This window comes from Bacillus rossius, chromosome 1 (genome assembly GCF_032445375.1).
Source record: "Bacillus rossius redtenbacheri isolate Brsri chromosome 1, Brsri_v3, whole genome shotgun sequence".
Taxonomy (NCBI): Eukaryota; Metazoa; Arthropoda; class Insecta; order Phasmatodea; family Bacillidae; genus Bacillus; species Bacillus rossius.
This window is the reverse complement of record NC_086330.1, coordinates 194,182,537-194,197,950: the sequence shown is the minus strand read 5'-3', so window position 1 is coordinate 194,197,950 and position 15,414 is coordinate 194,182,537. Positions and strand designations below refer to the sequence as shown.

At 37.1% G+C, this 15,414-nt stretch overlaps 1 protein-coding gene across 1 annotated transcript in view; it reads right to left on the bottom strand.

Annotated features, from left to right (window-relative positions):
* The window catches only part of LOC134527189 (uncharacterized), a 524,754-nt gene that overhangs the window by 83,281 nt on the left and 426,059 nt on the right, over window positions 1-15,414 (bottom strand). Inside the window, exon 3 of the mRNA XM_063359637.1 lies at window positions 3,586-3,726. Coding sequence (XP_063215707.1) covers window positions 3,586-3,726 — 141 coding nt within the window. The remainder of the gene's footprint in view (window positions 1-3,585; window positions 3,727-15,414) is intronic.

Genomic DNA, 15,414 nt, shown 5'->3' with positions numbered 1-15,414 from the left:
ACTGGCCCCGGCCGCTCTCGTGAATTCTGGAATTGCGCCGGAGCCTATATATATATGCCCGAGTACGTCAGGGCAAAGAGAGTCAGTGGAGTGCGGAGTGTTCAGTTGGGAGTTCTCCCGCGGCGGAGTTTCCGGGCTATAGTGCCGCGGGTGCGGCAGAGTGGCGAAGTCCTTGGACAAAGGTTCCAGGGCAGGGAGTGAGTGAGTTCAGTGGAGTCGGGAGCTTGCCCGCGGTGGAGTTTCCGGGCGATAGAGTCGCGGGCGCGGCGCAGTCCCGAGCGAAGTTGCGAGCGAGGCGTCGAGCGGATCTTCGGTGAAGGGGAAGTGCGTCGGCGGCGGCGGAGTGGGGCGAGGGAGTCCCGCGGCGGAGACCCACGAGGGGTGCTGCGGCGAGAGTTGCGCCAGATGTGCGGTTCAGCGAGGCGTGTGGAACGAGTGACTGGGGAATAGACCTTTCTTTAAGTGTAATTAATTATTTGCCATTTTAGAATATTTTTGTAAGTGGCATAAGTAGTGGCAATAAATAAAACTGTGTATTGTAATAAAATCTTTAATTGGGCTATCCTTTACGAACCCGCGGTAAATCGTAACAATATGAATCCCAAACGACAGTGTTGGCAGCGTAGATAAAGATGTGTCTATCACATATATGTTTTTGTTATGCACTGATTTGTAACTTCTTTACACAATGCCATAATTGGATTACGAGTTACCAACATAACTTTCGATTTCACCCCACGTAGACTAAGCTAGTGGCTTTGTTAACTAATAGTACGATAACACAATATTTTTTTGTTAAAAAATATAATGTTAACTAAAAAAATTTTTCGAATAATTTATTAAAACGCACTAGTAATAAACATAAAACACATTCTGAACTATTACCAGCACATACAAAGCGACGCGAGATTTATAACCTCAGCGATGCACCAACTGTCACATTGTTTTAAACAGTTCTATTGATAGAGCGGAAATCTGCCAGAAGAAAATCAGAGGGCCGCATTTTTGTCACACACTTCTTACGCGGAAATATAAAACAATGCCTGTTTTTCACAGAGTGTACAGTTTTAAGTGTTTTTCTTAATTCATACTCAAAAATGTTTAAATATGTTCATAAAAGCAGTCCAAAAAGAAGAAAATTGCTAATTATTTCAAAGCAGATATTTCTATCGTAAAACATTTTCGCTGACGTAAGATAAAAATTAAATAAGATGGTAGAAATGCTAGCAAATAATTGGTTCACAATCTAATACAAAATAATAACATTTAATTATTAAAATATATGAATTTAATTTCATTACATATACCACCAACAAAACATATTTATTGCATTCAATATGATTGTATGCTTATTTATGTATCAATGTAATAAACTAAGGCAAACAGACACTACACTCGAGCACAGTGACGATCGCTGGAGTGCTGGGCACGCGCAGAGCGCAGACAGTCCGCTTGCATGAGAACACTCGTGGGTTCTGACGACGACGTCGGCTCGGGGCTCGGGACTGCATGCGTGTCAATCCACCAGACACGGTTGGCGAGAGGCGCGCAGATTTCGCGTTGGGCAGTACCTAATGAAAGCAGTAATAAAAATAAGATTCGAAAAATAGAGTACGTTTGAATTTACAAATGAAGAGAGGAATTCACGGTCGTTAATCAAAATAGGCTGATATAAATGTAAAGTACGACCGCCATATCGGCATGTGAAATTATAGAAATAGTGACCACTTCAGACAACTATTGCTCCATCTCTGGTCACATAGGATGAGATTACCGGCTACCTGAAAGCGAGAAGAAGAATGATCGAATGGTAGAATGGCCGAAATGTCGAATGGATAAAATGTCAAGAGGTCAAATTGTCGAATGAATAAATGGTCGAGTAGTCTAATGGTTAAATGGTCGAACACTCTAAGGGATAAATGATCGAATGGTCGAATTATCGAATAGATGACTGGTCGAATGTTAAATGGTCGAATTGGTAAATAAATGATCAAATTGTCGAATAGACAAATGTTCGAATTGTCGAATGTATAAATGGTCGAAAGTTGAATGGTCTAATAGTTGACTGGATAAATGGTCGAATGGTCATATTGTCAAATGGGTGAATGGTCGAAGATTGAATAGTCAAAGGTTGAATGGTAAAATAGTAAAAAATTTGAAAGAATGAGCCTGGGTCTCGTTCGCACAGACGTCACCAGGTACGGGCGAGGGGTGGAACTGTGAGATGGAGCAGCGACGGAACTCGATAGTGGGGACACAGCAGACTCTGAGGACACCCACCTGCCGGTGGAAACGCCCACCACGTCTCCCACTCATCCCGCCGCTCGTCGAACCCACATCTTCTAGGTGTAAGACAATTCACTTGAGCACTCGTGTCAGTCACGGCGGCTTCTTCGGCCAAAAGAAAAAGTAAAACGTTTTGGTGAGACCGAAGCCACTAGACACTTTAATAGGGAAGTACGCCTTAATCGGGTGAAGATGCACTCGATACTTGCCAATAGTGTTATCTAAACTGAACAAAATTCAATGCGGTGAACACGAAATGGTTTGATTGTTAAACTATGGCATAGTAATTTATAGTTTTATTTTCAAGTATTTATTTTTTAAATGAACTGAAAACTTTTCGCATAATTTGATGTTTTTATATATTAAAAATATAATAATTTTGTTGTAACAATAACAAAGGATGGCTATAAAAACTGGTTTCTTATGGTGCAAAAAATTTAGTCACTGTACTTATAATAGTAATCAAGAGATTACAAAACTAACACAGTGTTTTGTCACTCAAAATGAAATTTTAAAACCCTCTTAAAGCAAGGAATAATACCACAATCTACTTAAAGGGCTAATCATGGAAAAAAGAATTCTCTGACTGGAATTTGAGTCCGGGTCTTTCGGAATGAGAGCCTTGTACGTTACCACTGCATTGTCTGGTTTCGCATCAACAAATGCCGCAAATCCGTGTTTGCTAGCCAGGGGTTTCTCTAGAGGTCATGTTTTTTTTTATTGTCGATGAACGTTGTTTTCAAGAACCAATGAAACAATTTTGTCATAGCAAAAAAAATGAGAGTTTATTTAAGTGCTAGTTTTAAATCAATGTTACGATATTTCATTACCAAGACACTTAAAAATTATCTGCGTCAAATTACTAAAAAAAATAGTTGTAACGAAAACGTGTATTCGTTGAAAGCGCTACAAGCGAAAAAAATACTCTTTGTTTAATTGATCTGAATTTGACAGTTGTGTAGGCGAATCATAGGCCGTACAGAAAACAAAACTTGCTCAATATCTTACCAATTTTTTTTTTTTCCATGATTGTATACCCTTGTATCTCCAAGAACATTTGCCATTGCATAAGGTAGCATATCGCACACATCAGATGAATAGAAAGTGACTGCATCACGAAATGAGCCGATGTAGCGTGGCTGAGACACAGCGCCAAGTAGCGGGTACCTGCGAGGAGAGAGGAGAGAGGAGCGTGGAGAGGGGAGAGGAGAGAGGAGCGTGGAGAGGGGAGAGGAGAGAGAGGAGAGAGAAATGAGAGAGGTGCGCGCAGAGAGGAGAGAGGAGAGCGGTCCCACCCACCTTGCCGCTGGAGTCAGTGACCAGCTCCGTGGTGTGCTGGTCGTCGGAGTTGGTGCTGGCCGAGCAGGGGTCGCGGTGTCGGCTCGCGCATGCGCACAGCGGCTGCGTCATGTTCAGGCGCACGTACACCGCGTTGCAAACCTGCAGCACGACCACACCATGTACCACACTCCGCGCACACGGTCCAGCCTACCAACATGAGAGTGCAAAACAAGCTCCCACATATCCTGTATCTAGTAGGCACTTATTACCATGTCATCAGTTTCCAAGGTGCGACTTCTGGGAACTTTCTATCCATGATTCTTACATCCCTAACCATGGTCAACTCAAAAGTTTATATATATAGTTATATACCTTTTTCTATGTACAACATTTGATGGACACAATAAATACCCTAATTTTGCACCAATTACTTCCAGACTGTTATATAAAATATTGTAATGATAAATCGCGGTCAAGTTCATTAATAGGCAAAAGCGGATCCAGGAAGTAAAAAATGCGAACTGAAAAATCGTTATAACTCCGTTAATATAAAAATATTGCATCTTTTGGAAGTCACAATACATCGTTCAAATCTATTGCTAGAAATGTTAATGATGAAAAACCATTCAATCAAAATAGGAGTTGAAGAATAAAAAAAATTTCATAACTCTATTAGTAGGCACAATGCCAAACCAGTTAAACTGGTGGCTGATAAATTCGTTTTATTTTCGTTTATATGTAAAATATATTTCATTTTAGTAAAGACTGGTGCAGTATTAGAAGGCTGTCATTGCTGAATGTTAATTAATGCTGCAGTACATACATTTACTGGTCAATGTAATGTATCACTGACTGACAGTGTGTACTTCAGAGGGGAAAGAAACTGACCACCCTATACCATCCAAAAAATGGTAGAGAACAACTTCTCTACCATTTGCTTCTCAGTGCTGTGTTGGTTCTTGGTGTGTCCTGAGCTATCAAGTGTCATTGTCGTGTCACTATATGCCACTCGGGCTTGAACCAACGCAAAGTGATAGGATTAAACTGGCCTTCGGCCTGATATCCATTCATTCATACATCCTTAGTAATATTATAAATGCGAATGTGAGTTTGTTTGTATGTTTTGGATGTTTATTACTCAATCACGCAAAAACGGCTAAACGGATTGTGCCTACAGCTAGAGCATAACCTGGCTTAACACATAGACCACATATTAAATATGATATTCCATCCCTAAGGGAGTGAACAAGTGATAATTTCATTTTATAACAGAAAAAAATTATAGGTCATAGGCATATAAACAGTGAGTGTCATTTCTCTATATCTGCCACACGATCAAACACATCGTAAGATCTGGAAAATTCATATTAGTTATTAACTTCATCAATAGATAAAATTGAATTGAATTGAATTTTAAACGCACTATCGTTTGATGTGTTTGTCATGTCTTGAATTTTCGTTTGTTTGTGCCGTATGCATTCCTATACCATTCATCCGATTGCGATAAAATATTGGTGAGTTATTCGCATGCCCACGAAGGTTTCTGAGAGAGTATAACAATAGTTGGAGCACGAATAATTTCAATAAATGTGTGTATTTCATATGTTTGGCGGCAGTTCGTGTTTTTTCAGTGTATGATGGCACACGCATTACAGAATTGAAATAAATTAAATAGAAACAGCGATAATTCACAGAAATGAAATGAATAAAATACAAACAGAGACATTGCAGTTCGTGTGTGATACAAACAATAGGTAGCTCAGAGTCGTTTCAACAAATGTATTTATTTTATATTATATAGCGGCACTTAGTCTGTTTTCGTTGTATAAGTACGCACTCATTACACAATTTAATTAAATATAGAAGAGAGACAGGGATAGAGTGATAGATATAGAGTGAGATAGAGAGAGACAGAGATATATGTTGAGATAGAGCAAGGTATCCTTACAAATATTATAAATGCGAATGCGAGTTTGTTTATTTGTTTGTTACGCTTTCACGCGGAAAATACTTAACCGACCAACATTAAATTTTGTGGTCATATTTTCAAGGGTATAGTAAAGGACATAGGATACTTTTTTATAAACAAAAATATTTTTTTTTCCGAAGGGTAAAAAAATTTATATTGGTATGTTTGACCGTCCGGCTGAGAGTTTGAGTGATTTGAATGAATTGTAACGCCATTTGACATTTCAATAAGTAAATTAAATAATTCGAAGGTCTGATACCGGTGGTCAATTCACTATTAAATTTAGTATAGCATCTGCTTCCACATTTATTTTTATTTTTCTGTCACCACCAAGCAATACTTTTACTTTTTTAATTTTTGAGGTTAGGTGTCTGTTTGTTTTCTTCTCGCTCTGTTTTCAGTTTTTACTCTATTTTCTTTTTCGAAATGCCTCGCAAACATAAATCAAACCTGTCTAAGAATTAATCTCGACCCCAGGTGGCAAAAATTTCTCGAACTCAAGAATATTCCGTTCATGCAGAGTTAAGAAGACAAGAACAAGCGAGGCGGCAATCTGCTTTGAGAGCTGGTGAAACAACTTCTCAGAGACAAGAAATGTTAGAGGGCCAAGCCGACCGTCAGCTTCTTTAAGAGCAGCTGAGTTGCCTCTTCAAACGCGGATTCGTTTAGATGAGCAAGCTGAACGCCAAGCTACGTTAAGAGCTTCTGAAACGCCTCTTAAAACGCGGATGCGTTTAGATGATTAAGCTCAACGCCAAGCTTAGTTTTGCTGTTACCATCAACAAAGCGCAAGGGCAAACATTGCAGGTAGCATGCCCATACAGCAAACAATGTTTCAGTAATATATTTGGGGTATTGCAGTAAAATTACTATGTTTCGCATAGATTACATTTCATCTGTCATGTTTCTGGAATATTTCATAAACATTTCATTGAACACATAGTACTCATGCTATAAATGAAGTTTCAGTAATATTTCAGTCAGATTCGTTTTACAATATTAAATTGTGGTTGATTCTGAAATGTATCCGTGACACTACATTGAAATATCCCATCATGCTTGTTAAGAAAGTTTAGAATTCTTTGATGTTTTTGTGTATTATTTTTAGTTTTGGCGTAGTATTTTGGTGCTTGGATTTTTATATGTGGTTAATAAATTGTAAGTTTGAATATTATTTATTTAATGTTAGTGTACTATTTTTGTATTTACTTTCACACTTAAGCAAACATCTGAAAGTATAGTGTAATGCCCCCTGCTGAGTACACAATTTACTGTCACAGTAAATGAGCCCTTTCACAGTTACAGATTAATAAATTCTGCCTGCCATGCGTTTCTGAATCATTAATGGGCACCAGTACCTGAAGGTACCCAACTTAATTATTTATTAGATAGAAAAATAAATTTAATACTAATTATAATACTTTTATTGCTTAACATTAAAAAAATAAAATGACAAAGACGTTTGCTTACACTTGCGGATAAAAAGAAAACAACATATTAAGTAGCTAATAAAATTACGTTGTGCACAGTGGCGTCTCGTCAGGGCAAGCAAGGCAAGCAGTGCTTGCCCAGGCAGTTTCCAGACATTGTATTTTTTAAATAAATATTTTATTCAGAATAGTATTTTACTTTGGCTCGTGCAGTTAGGTGTATGTATTTTTTACACTATCTTCTTAGGACCCAATACTGTGCGCTGTGCGCTATAAAAAAAGAACTCGTTGACACAAAAACATGCTGTTTTAGAAGCGTTGCTAGGTTTAGAAGCGCTGGCAGTACCGCTTTCAGCAGGAAGGCTGCCGCAGTAGTTTCCTTTCGGGAGGGGGGGTGGCATGGTACAAAGGTTCAGGGAGGGGATTGGCTGGAAAAATACGCGGTAGAAGCTACGAAGGTAACGCTTTCTTGCCGAACTGGAGCGAACATGGCCGAAGCAGACTGTGGAATTTTTCCGCCGACTGCTTCGGCTATGTCCGCCACAGTTCCGCAGGGCAGGTGGCGATGTCGCGTTTCAGTCGGCGGTCGTCTCTCGGGGCGCGCGCATCTCTCCTGCGGGCTGTTGGCTGGCAGTGCGTGGGGGATTTGTGGGCGTACGATGATACTCCACTCCCACTTAGTATATAAGTAATTTAGAGTAGGTATTTTACTATCAGAATAATGTAAGTCAATCATTATTTTTCAAAAATAATGTATTTAAAAAAAATGTCAATTTTTCTACCTGTGGAATAGTCAATGTTCAGTTAAGAAAACTACTTAAATAGCACCATTTTGTACCTTGAAATCCATATTTTCCCGGCGGAGGGCCCCCAGACCCCCCCCCCCCCCAACCTCATCATGTTTTGGTGTGAACGGAGTTATTGCTTCCCCTCATGTAAACCTCACGCATCGCCACTGGTTGTGCACAACAGATACAAAAGTTCATTTGTTAGGAGATAAAAATAAATTTAGCTAGTTCAGTATTCGTCGGTTCGCATGAAATTCAATATCCTTCAAGACTTCTGAGTGAAGTCGTACAACATATTAATCGTGTCATAATTCCAAGAAAACTAGAGGCTTTAATATTATTCAAAGGAGATAGATTTAAAACAATTAGGATAATCATACAGCTTATGATCACTACCACAAATAGTGCTATGATTCGGTGGCGCGACTGTTTAGGATTTTACATAGCATATAGTCATACCTGAAGATTTGATGATATATGGTTTTAGATAATGCCCCAATAAAACCATTACTCTCAGAGCTTCGCCGAAGCTCGGGGCGTATTTTTCTCGCCAATTTGAGAGACGTAGCGATGCTATATAATATTTAAAATGTCACGTCGGCAAGGCCCGACGTGACAACACACACAAGCCACAAGATGGCACACCGAAGTTTTTTTTCTCTTCTCTTACAAAATTGATAGTGTCTATAACCAACAATGTCTTTAAAAGATCCGCCGATCTATCGGCCAATCACCGGCCTTGAATTAAGCATTTAAAAGATATAACATTTAACATTATTAACATAGAGAAAGGCTGCGAAGCTCAAAGCAATTATCCAAAACAAATATAGAAGTTAATTAACATGAAAGATATATAAATTTGTGACAAACAAAAATGTAAACAAACACTGAAAAACATAAATAAATTATTTTAAATTAAAGTTTCAGTGTTCTGTGATCTGATGTAGTATCACAATAGAAACAATCTTTTATGCGTCTTCGAGCAGGGGTCGGACACGTGCATTTTGCAAAATAAATATTTGCTTTTTAAGTACATTAAAATTAATGAAATGTGTAAAGCTGTAGGTTAAAAGAAAAGATTATTGTAAAATGTAATTTTTTGTCTTGTGTAGGCTTACTATGCTTAAACATTCCCGTGCGCTGTTTTCAGTCTGATTTTTAATTTATGTGATGCATTAGCAGGATATTCGCGATTTAATAAAATTGCTAAAGCATCTAACCAGTTTTATACTTACTGTAGCTATATGGTCATTGACTGTAAAACATGAATGCTAATGTATAGGTTAGTCCCTTTAAAGTTATCTTTAGTTAAAAATCACACAGATATAGGCCTATATGTTCGTAAATATTTTGGTTTTAACAGTATTTGCTTAAAACAATTTATTTTATTCAGTTATCAATTTCGGGCTTTTATAATATACTTAATTAAATATATTGCATAACCTATATGTAGTTAATGGTAATTTATGTTTATTTACTGTGCACAACACATACATTAATTATGTTGTTTTTATTTTCTGTTTTCATGTTAGTTTAAAAATAAATAATATAACAATTCAGTGTCTACATGTTTAAAAATCTCACATACATGTCATAATTGACCTGATAGAAGCAAGTTAAAAATAATTATCGGAAAAATCTCAAGAACACCTGCATATAGTTAATAGTTAAAAATTTCATGTTTTATATAGGCTAAATAATATAAATATAGTTTTTATTAATGTCTACTAATCAGACTATGTTGTTATTTGTTATTGAAAATACCCCTTTGTATCTTTGCCTCTATTGTTAAGTATTCAAATGGAAAGAATCTGGTTTCACTTGGTGCGGCTTTCTGATTATGGTTATACATGGTTCTTAACTTACTTCAGGTGCATTCTTGGCTGCTTTCATAACATAATTAATAGAAGTTACAATCAAAAACCCTACTGTCTGTCCGAATAAGTTCCTCTATCTCTAATGACTTCATTGTTGACGAGTTAGGCCAAACTAGCTACCTTCTATTTTGTACAAATTATAACTCGCCATGCATATTATTTTGAAATTTTGTAGTGCATATTACAAAAAATATTTACGTTATTTGTTTACAATAAATTTGTGATCTCATTTTAATCTAGTTTGTGTGGAAGTACTGTTGTGTTAATATTATTTTGTGCATTTACTTTGAAGATTTGGATTTAAACCATAACCAACCAAGCAAATAACTCACCCACCACGCCCCAATTTCCACCCACAAACACAGCAAACTTCCCCCCCCCCCTTGCGCACCCCTTCAACCACTTTTGCCAGAAAACTCAGAGACTACAAAACAACAGCGCCAAACTCCACAACAGACCGGCAGAAACAACAACCGCCCAACCAGTCCCAACGAGTCAACCATGCTCCTGTAACATCCCAACACCGCCATGCCTGGCAATCCAACCCACCAACACAAACTAACGCAAACGCTAACCCCATTAATGACCTGACAAAATAAATCAAACTTATCAAAGAGACGAACATTATTAAATGGATCCCCTTCCTTTTGGACGCAATCAAACAATCAATTCAAAGCCTCACAGACTTATGACGACAAATGCGCTGTAATATTTTCAACACTAAATTCCATGTATTTGTTGTTTTATCCATATTTAGTCAATTTGGTAGTATTTAAATACAAATATAAAACCTAGCACAATCCATGAACTTTAGATAGATTAACATGCTATCTATAGAAAAAATTAAGGAAAACAATTTCTATGGTCTGTCACTAATAAGTATATCGTCAGCAAGTCACTGGCATCTCAATGTTAGGGTAGCTGGATCAATTTGAGCTCTTGTCTGATACAATAAGTCTTTCAATTAGGGAAAGTGACATTGCAATGGTGTAGAGTATTTCTCATTCCACATTTGTTTCATTCCCATTTATATTCCACTACTACACCGCCATTTCACGATCTTCTGTAATCACCTTTCCTCTGGTAATTATTATTTGAATTTAGGCTAATTTTGGAAAAATTTGAAAGTCAAAGGTCAAGGTCAAGGTCATCCAAGATGGCCACCGTGACATCACAATCCAAGATGGCGGTTGGCTCATCGGCTCCACAGCCTTAAAGCCTGTCCCAGCTCCGCCATTTACACACTACTCATTTTAATTAAGCAATTTTTTATTTAATTTTATTTTTTTTCGGAAATGTTTTGTTAAAAATTAAAGAATTTTAATTTTAGGGACAATGTCATTTTTAGGTAAAGGTCATCAAAGATGGCCGCCAGTGGCTTATTGGAGGATAGAAGATGCGATCTTTAAGCTTCTTTGCGGAATTTTATTCTTTCAAAGGCGTAAGTCTTTTAGGTATTTCGAATTAAAAAATTTTTATTCTTGAGAAATAAAACGTGTATTTTTCCCTCACTACGGGAGTTTTTCCTTCGAAATAGAGTTTTATTTTTTAAAATTTCTTGAGAGTTTTTATCGGATAAAAAAAACTGGAAATTTTAGCGGATTTAAGATAATTTTGGTAAAATTTTAAGGAATTTTAGCAAATTTTTAATGTCAAGGTCAATTTAATCAAAGATGGCCGCCGTGACGCCACAATCAAAGACAGCTGTTGGCATATCGGCATCAAGCCTATAAGCCTGGCGTTGGTCCGGCAAATATACGGATGACTCCACGCAGCTCGCATTTCGCCGTACAGTTTATCGTTGCATCCATGTTGACATCCCCATAACCAAGCTTCAACTGATGTGTGAGTTGGCCGCTCCACATGGTTGGTGGAAGGGGGTAAACACTACGAGACGTGTCGATTCATGTACGAGCGATTAGGGTATCGATTAATGGGCATGCCATGGAAAAATGAAACTGTAATCACACTGCAGGGCACTGTTAAAACGTGGCTGAATAGGCAGGAGGCATCATTTTATGCAGAGGGTATTGGAAAGCCGGTGCATCGGTAAGACAAATGCCTCAATCTGCACTGTGATTATGTGGAAAAATAGAGTAAAGATGTACGTTTCTTATGACATTAAAATAATTTCCCAATTCATTCCCGTTTTTTTATTACAGCCGATAGGAGGTTGAAAAAAAAAACCTCGTATATTACTAACAACAATTACAAGGAAATGAATTAGTAAAATTTTCATTTTGTTTAGACCCGAACATTATTGAAGGGACTGTATGAAGTGTATAGTGATTGAATACATTTAAAATCATCCTAGTGAATACTGTGAGTTTCAATAAAGCAATCACTTTTTTAAAACACTACAGCTGTAACAGTAATATAGATTGCCACTGTATAACAATCTTATTATGCTTTACCTATGTCATTAAAGACATAAATTACTTAAATGAAAAATCTTAGATCTGATAATACGAAACTTTTAAATGATTCAAAATTATAACTGAATCCCATGTTCGTAGAAGTATAATAAACTGAAAAAAACGTAACAATGATCTTGAAAAAAATATTTTCATCAAATTATGAAATGGTCTCACTTAATACAAGTAATCTTTGTTCTTTTCACTACTAACTAGTAAAATGTCTTTGCATTGTGGCCATGCTCCAAGTGCAGCTACGCCTGACAGATAAGCCATCACTGACCAAGACAGATGGGCAGGTTGCGTTTGTGATATACATTTTTGGATTAACCGTCCGATGTAGGCTTCGTTTTCAAAGACTATTTTTTTTTATAGTTAGTAAAGTCAATAAAAATAACTTTTCCCCAGAAGAATATAAACCTGAGTTTTTAAAGGGTTTTGGAAAAACCTAATTTTTTATTTATTTATGAGCGCTATCCCAAAAATGTATTTGAAATGAAGGCTACATACGAACGATTAACACAAAACTGTATACTACGTGATTTAATGTTTTAGTACATTGTATAACTTACATGAATTTGTACATTTAAGTTCATATAAAACAATTAAATAGGGCTAGTTTAGTAAAGAAAATATTTTAATAACAATTAAACTTGTTAACGTTATAAATTTATTAAAAAACATTTGCAAACACACGAAGTATCAGAAAACAAATTATTTAGGATACAACTATCTTAAGCTTAGCCTAGAAGAAAACGCTTAGCTTTATGTATTTAAGGAAGCCCTTATTTAATTTAACATAATATCAGATCATTGTACTGCGAACTACGAACCGCTACAAGACCATCTCAATATAAAATATGGAGAAAAGCTGCAAATAAATATAGATTGAAAGGAAACAATTAAAAGTACGTTATAAAGTCACAAACAGCCCGGTTATTGTACGAATGCACTTCATGTTACAACTAGCTGACCCGGCGAACTTCGTACTGCCTAACAGTCAATAAATGAAATGTTAACTTTCAGATAAACTTATTTAGAATTTTATTAACGTAACAAAATTAATACTAATAAATCAATAAACGTAAGAAAATCAAGTATTTCAATGGCGTGTCAGCAAGACATTTGCTTTATTGAAGCTATGTATTTTGCTGCATGGGTTGCACTCAGGTTGATTCTCTTCAGTGAAGCATCTTGTGATATACGACATTTCTCGTTTTGTTATCAGGCGCAAAAACAAATAAAGCGGATGGTTTGCCGACACGTGAACATGCCACGAACAATTGACCATTATATAAACATTAACTTTCTAGATTCAGACCACAAACAATTAAGGATTGGCTCTGTGATTTGTTAACCGACATGGCGAATGCAAGACGAATCAGAAATTGAATTTCTTTAAACTCAAAGGGCATATCGGTTAGGATCATCGGAATCCTCGGAATGAGAACTTCCTCACCTTTGAATTTTCCTTTGAGTATCATCGCGTCAATCATATTTATCATCAGTTTTCTTATTACCAAATGCGTTCCATTGCATAGTTTTGGTTGGTTTAGATCTCGAAGCATGATGACTACCGAGCCAACCTTCAGTTGTAAATTGTGCGGTGGTAAGCCAAGCACATCCAAGGAGTTAAAAAAATCAGTTGGATAGTGGGTAGCTTCGTCTTCGTTTGTAACACAGTCAAAACATTTGAATGAATCCAGAGTAGCAACGATTTGATTCTGAATTACGAAGTTGAAATCATCCACATCTTTGTTCTTAGCCACCAAAATTGCTCGCTCACTCAACCATTTGTTATTTTTGTGGTTAGCAATGATGTTTGGGAACACTTTGTTGATGAGATCGTCTTTCGATGAGACGAAATTGCAAAAGTTCTGAGGAAATGAAATTAATCCGCTGGATTCGTTGACAAGAACATGCCCACTACCGATAGTCAGCAATTGCTTGGAGAAATATTCTATTGATGGCTCGTTCAGCAATGTAACTCTCGTGTTTACTGCCAGCTGAAGTTTTTCACATAGCGCCATATATTTTATGATTTGAGGCAAACATTTATTTCATCAGAAGCTGGTGATCTTGGAATGACTGGCATTGTTTAGCGGAAATCGCCAGACAGTAAAATCATTGCACCTACAAAACATATCGAGTCATTGCGCAGATCTTTCAATGTTCAGTCAAGTACTACTAAAGCGCGTTTGTGCGCCATTGTGCATTAGCCCAAAATTATGATTTTAGATGCTAATAAAACTTTGGCCATTGTGGAGTGTTTCGCAATGTTACATGTCGGTTGTTCAGTGGTTTGAAGGTTTAACGACAATTTTAACGCTGAATGAGCCGTACAGAATCCTTGTAACAATGTAGCAACTATTCCAGAAGAAGCAACTGCTACCGCAATGTCGAATCTCTCATGAACTGTGGCCAAAATCAATGTCATAAGAAACGTCTTCCCAGTTTCGTCGAGGGCATCCAGGAAAAATAAGCCACCATTTCTTTAATCAATTGCCTTCATTAATGTATCATACACTTCCTTCTGTTGGTGGTTCAATAGGAGTACATTCGTTTGAACTAATTGGTATACTTCATGTCAATCATATTAATGTTAACTTTCCAATTCTCTATTAAATGCATCAATCATTTCACGATATGTCACTGGCATTCCTAACCTGACTAACAAACTGCGTCACATGAGGTAACACATGTCTTCGATCAAAAGCAATGCCTGGTAATGCATCTCCTCATTCACCTCAAGATCGGGATTTCTTTAACTGACACGAATTCGATATAAAATGTCTTCTGACATGTTATCGTTGTATTTGTTCCACAGGTCCCGTGGATTCGATGGGAAGCATGTCAAAATGATGATAGCAAATAAATTTCGTATCTGACTTGGAGATGCAGAAATAATTGCTTCAGTGAGTGTTGTAACCCAATTAGTATCGTTTTCAAGCAAATTGAGCTCTTGATGTGCAGCACGAAATGTTGGGCACACTATACCATTAACAGTTCGTAGTGATTCAAATGATGTTGACCCACGAACATTCACCAGTAACAACCGCAAATAGAAACATTCATCATTCTTCGGATGAACTGTGTAAATACGACCAAGAGCATCAGTATAACGCACATCCCGATAACCAGGAACCGCAATGCCTTACTTCCGACATTCAAATTTCTTGATGAAACATTCCAAGTGTAATAACATGGCATCTCCGAGTAAAGCAACGATAATGCAAACGGATCGCTAATGCAAATGGCAAAGAAACTGGTTAATGTTGTCGCTGGAGGTGTTTTAGCACATTGAGTAAAATTATACGCGGTGAAATAAACTCGTTGAACATTATCCAGATGCTCCGCCATATGTTAAAC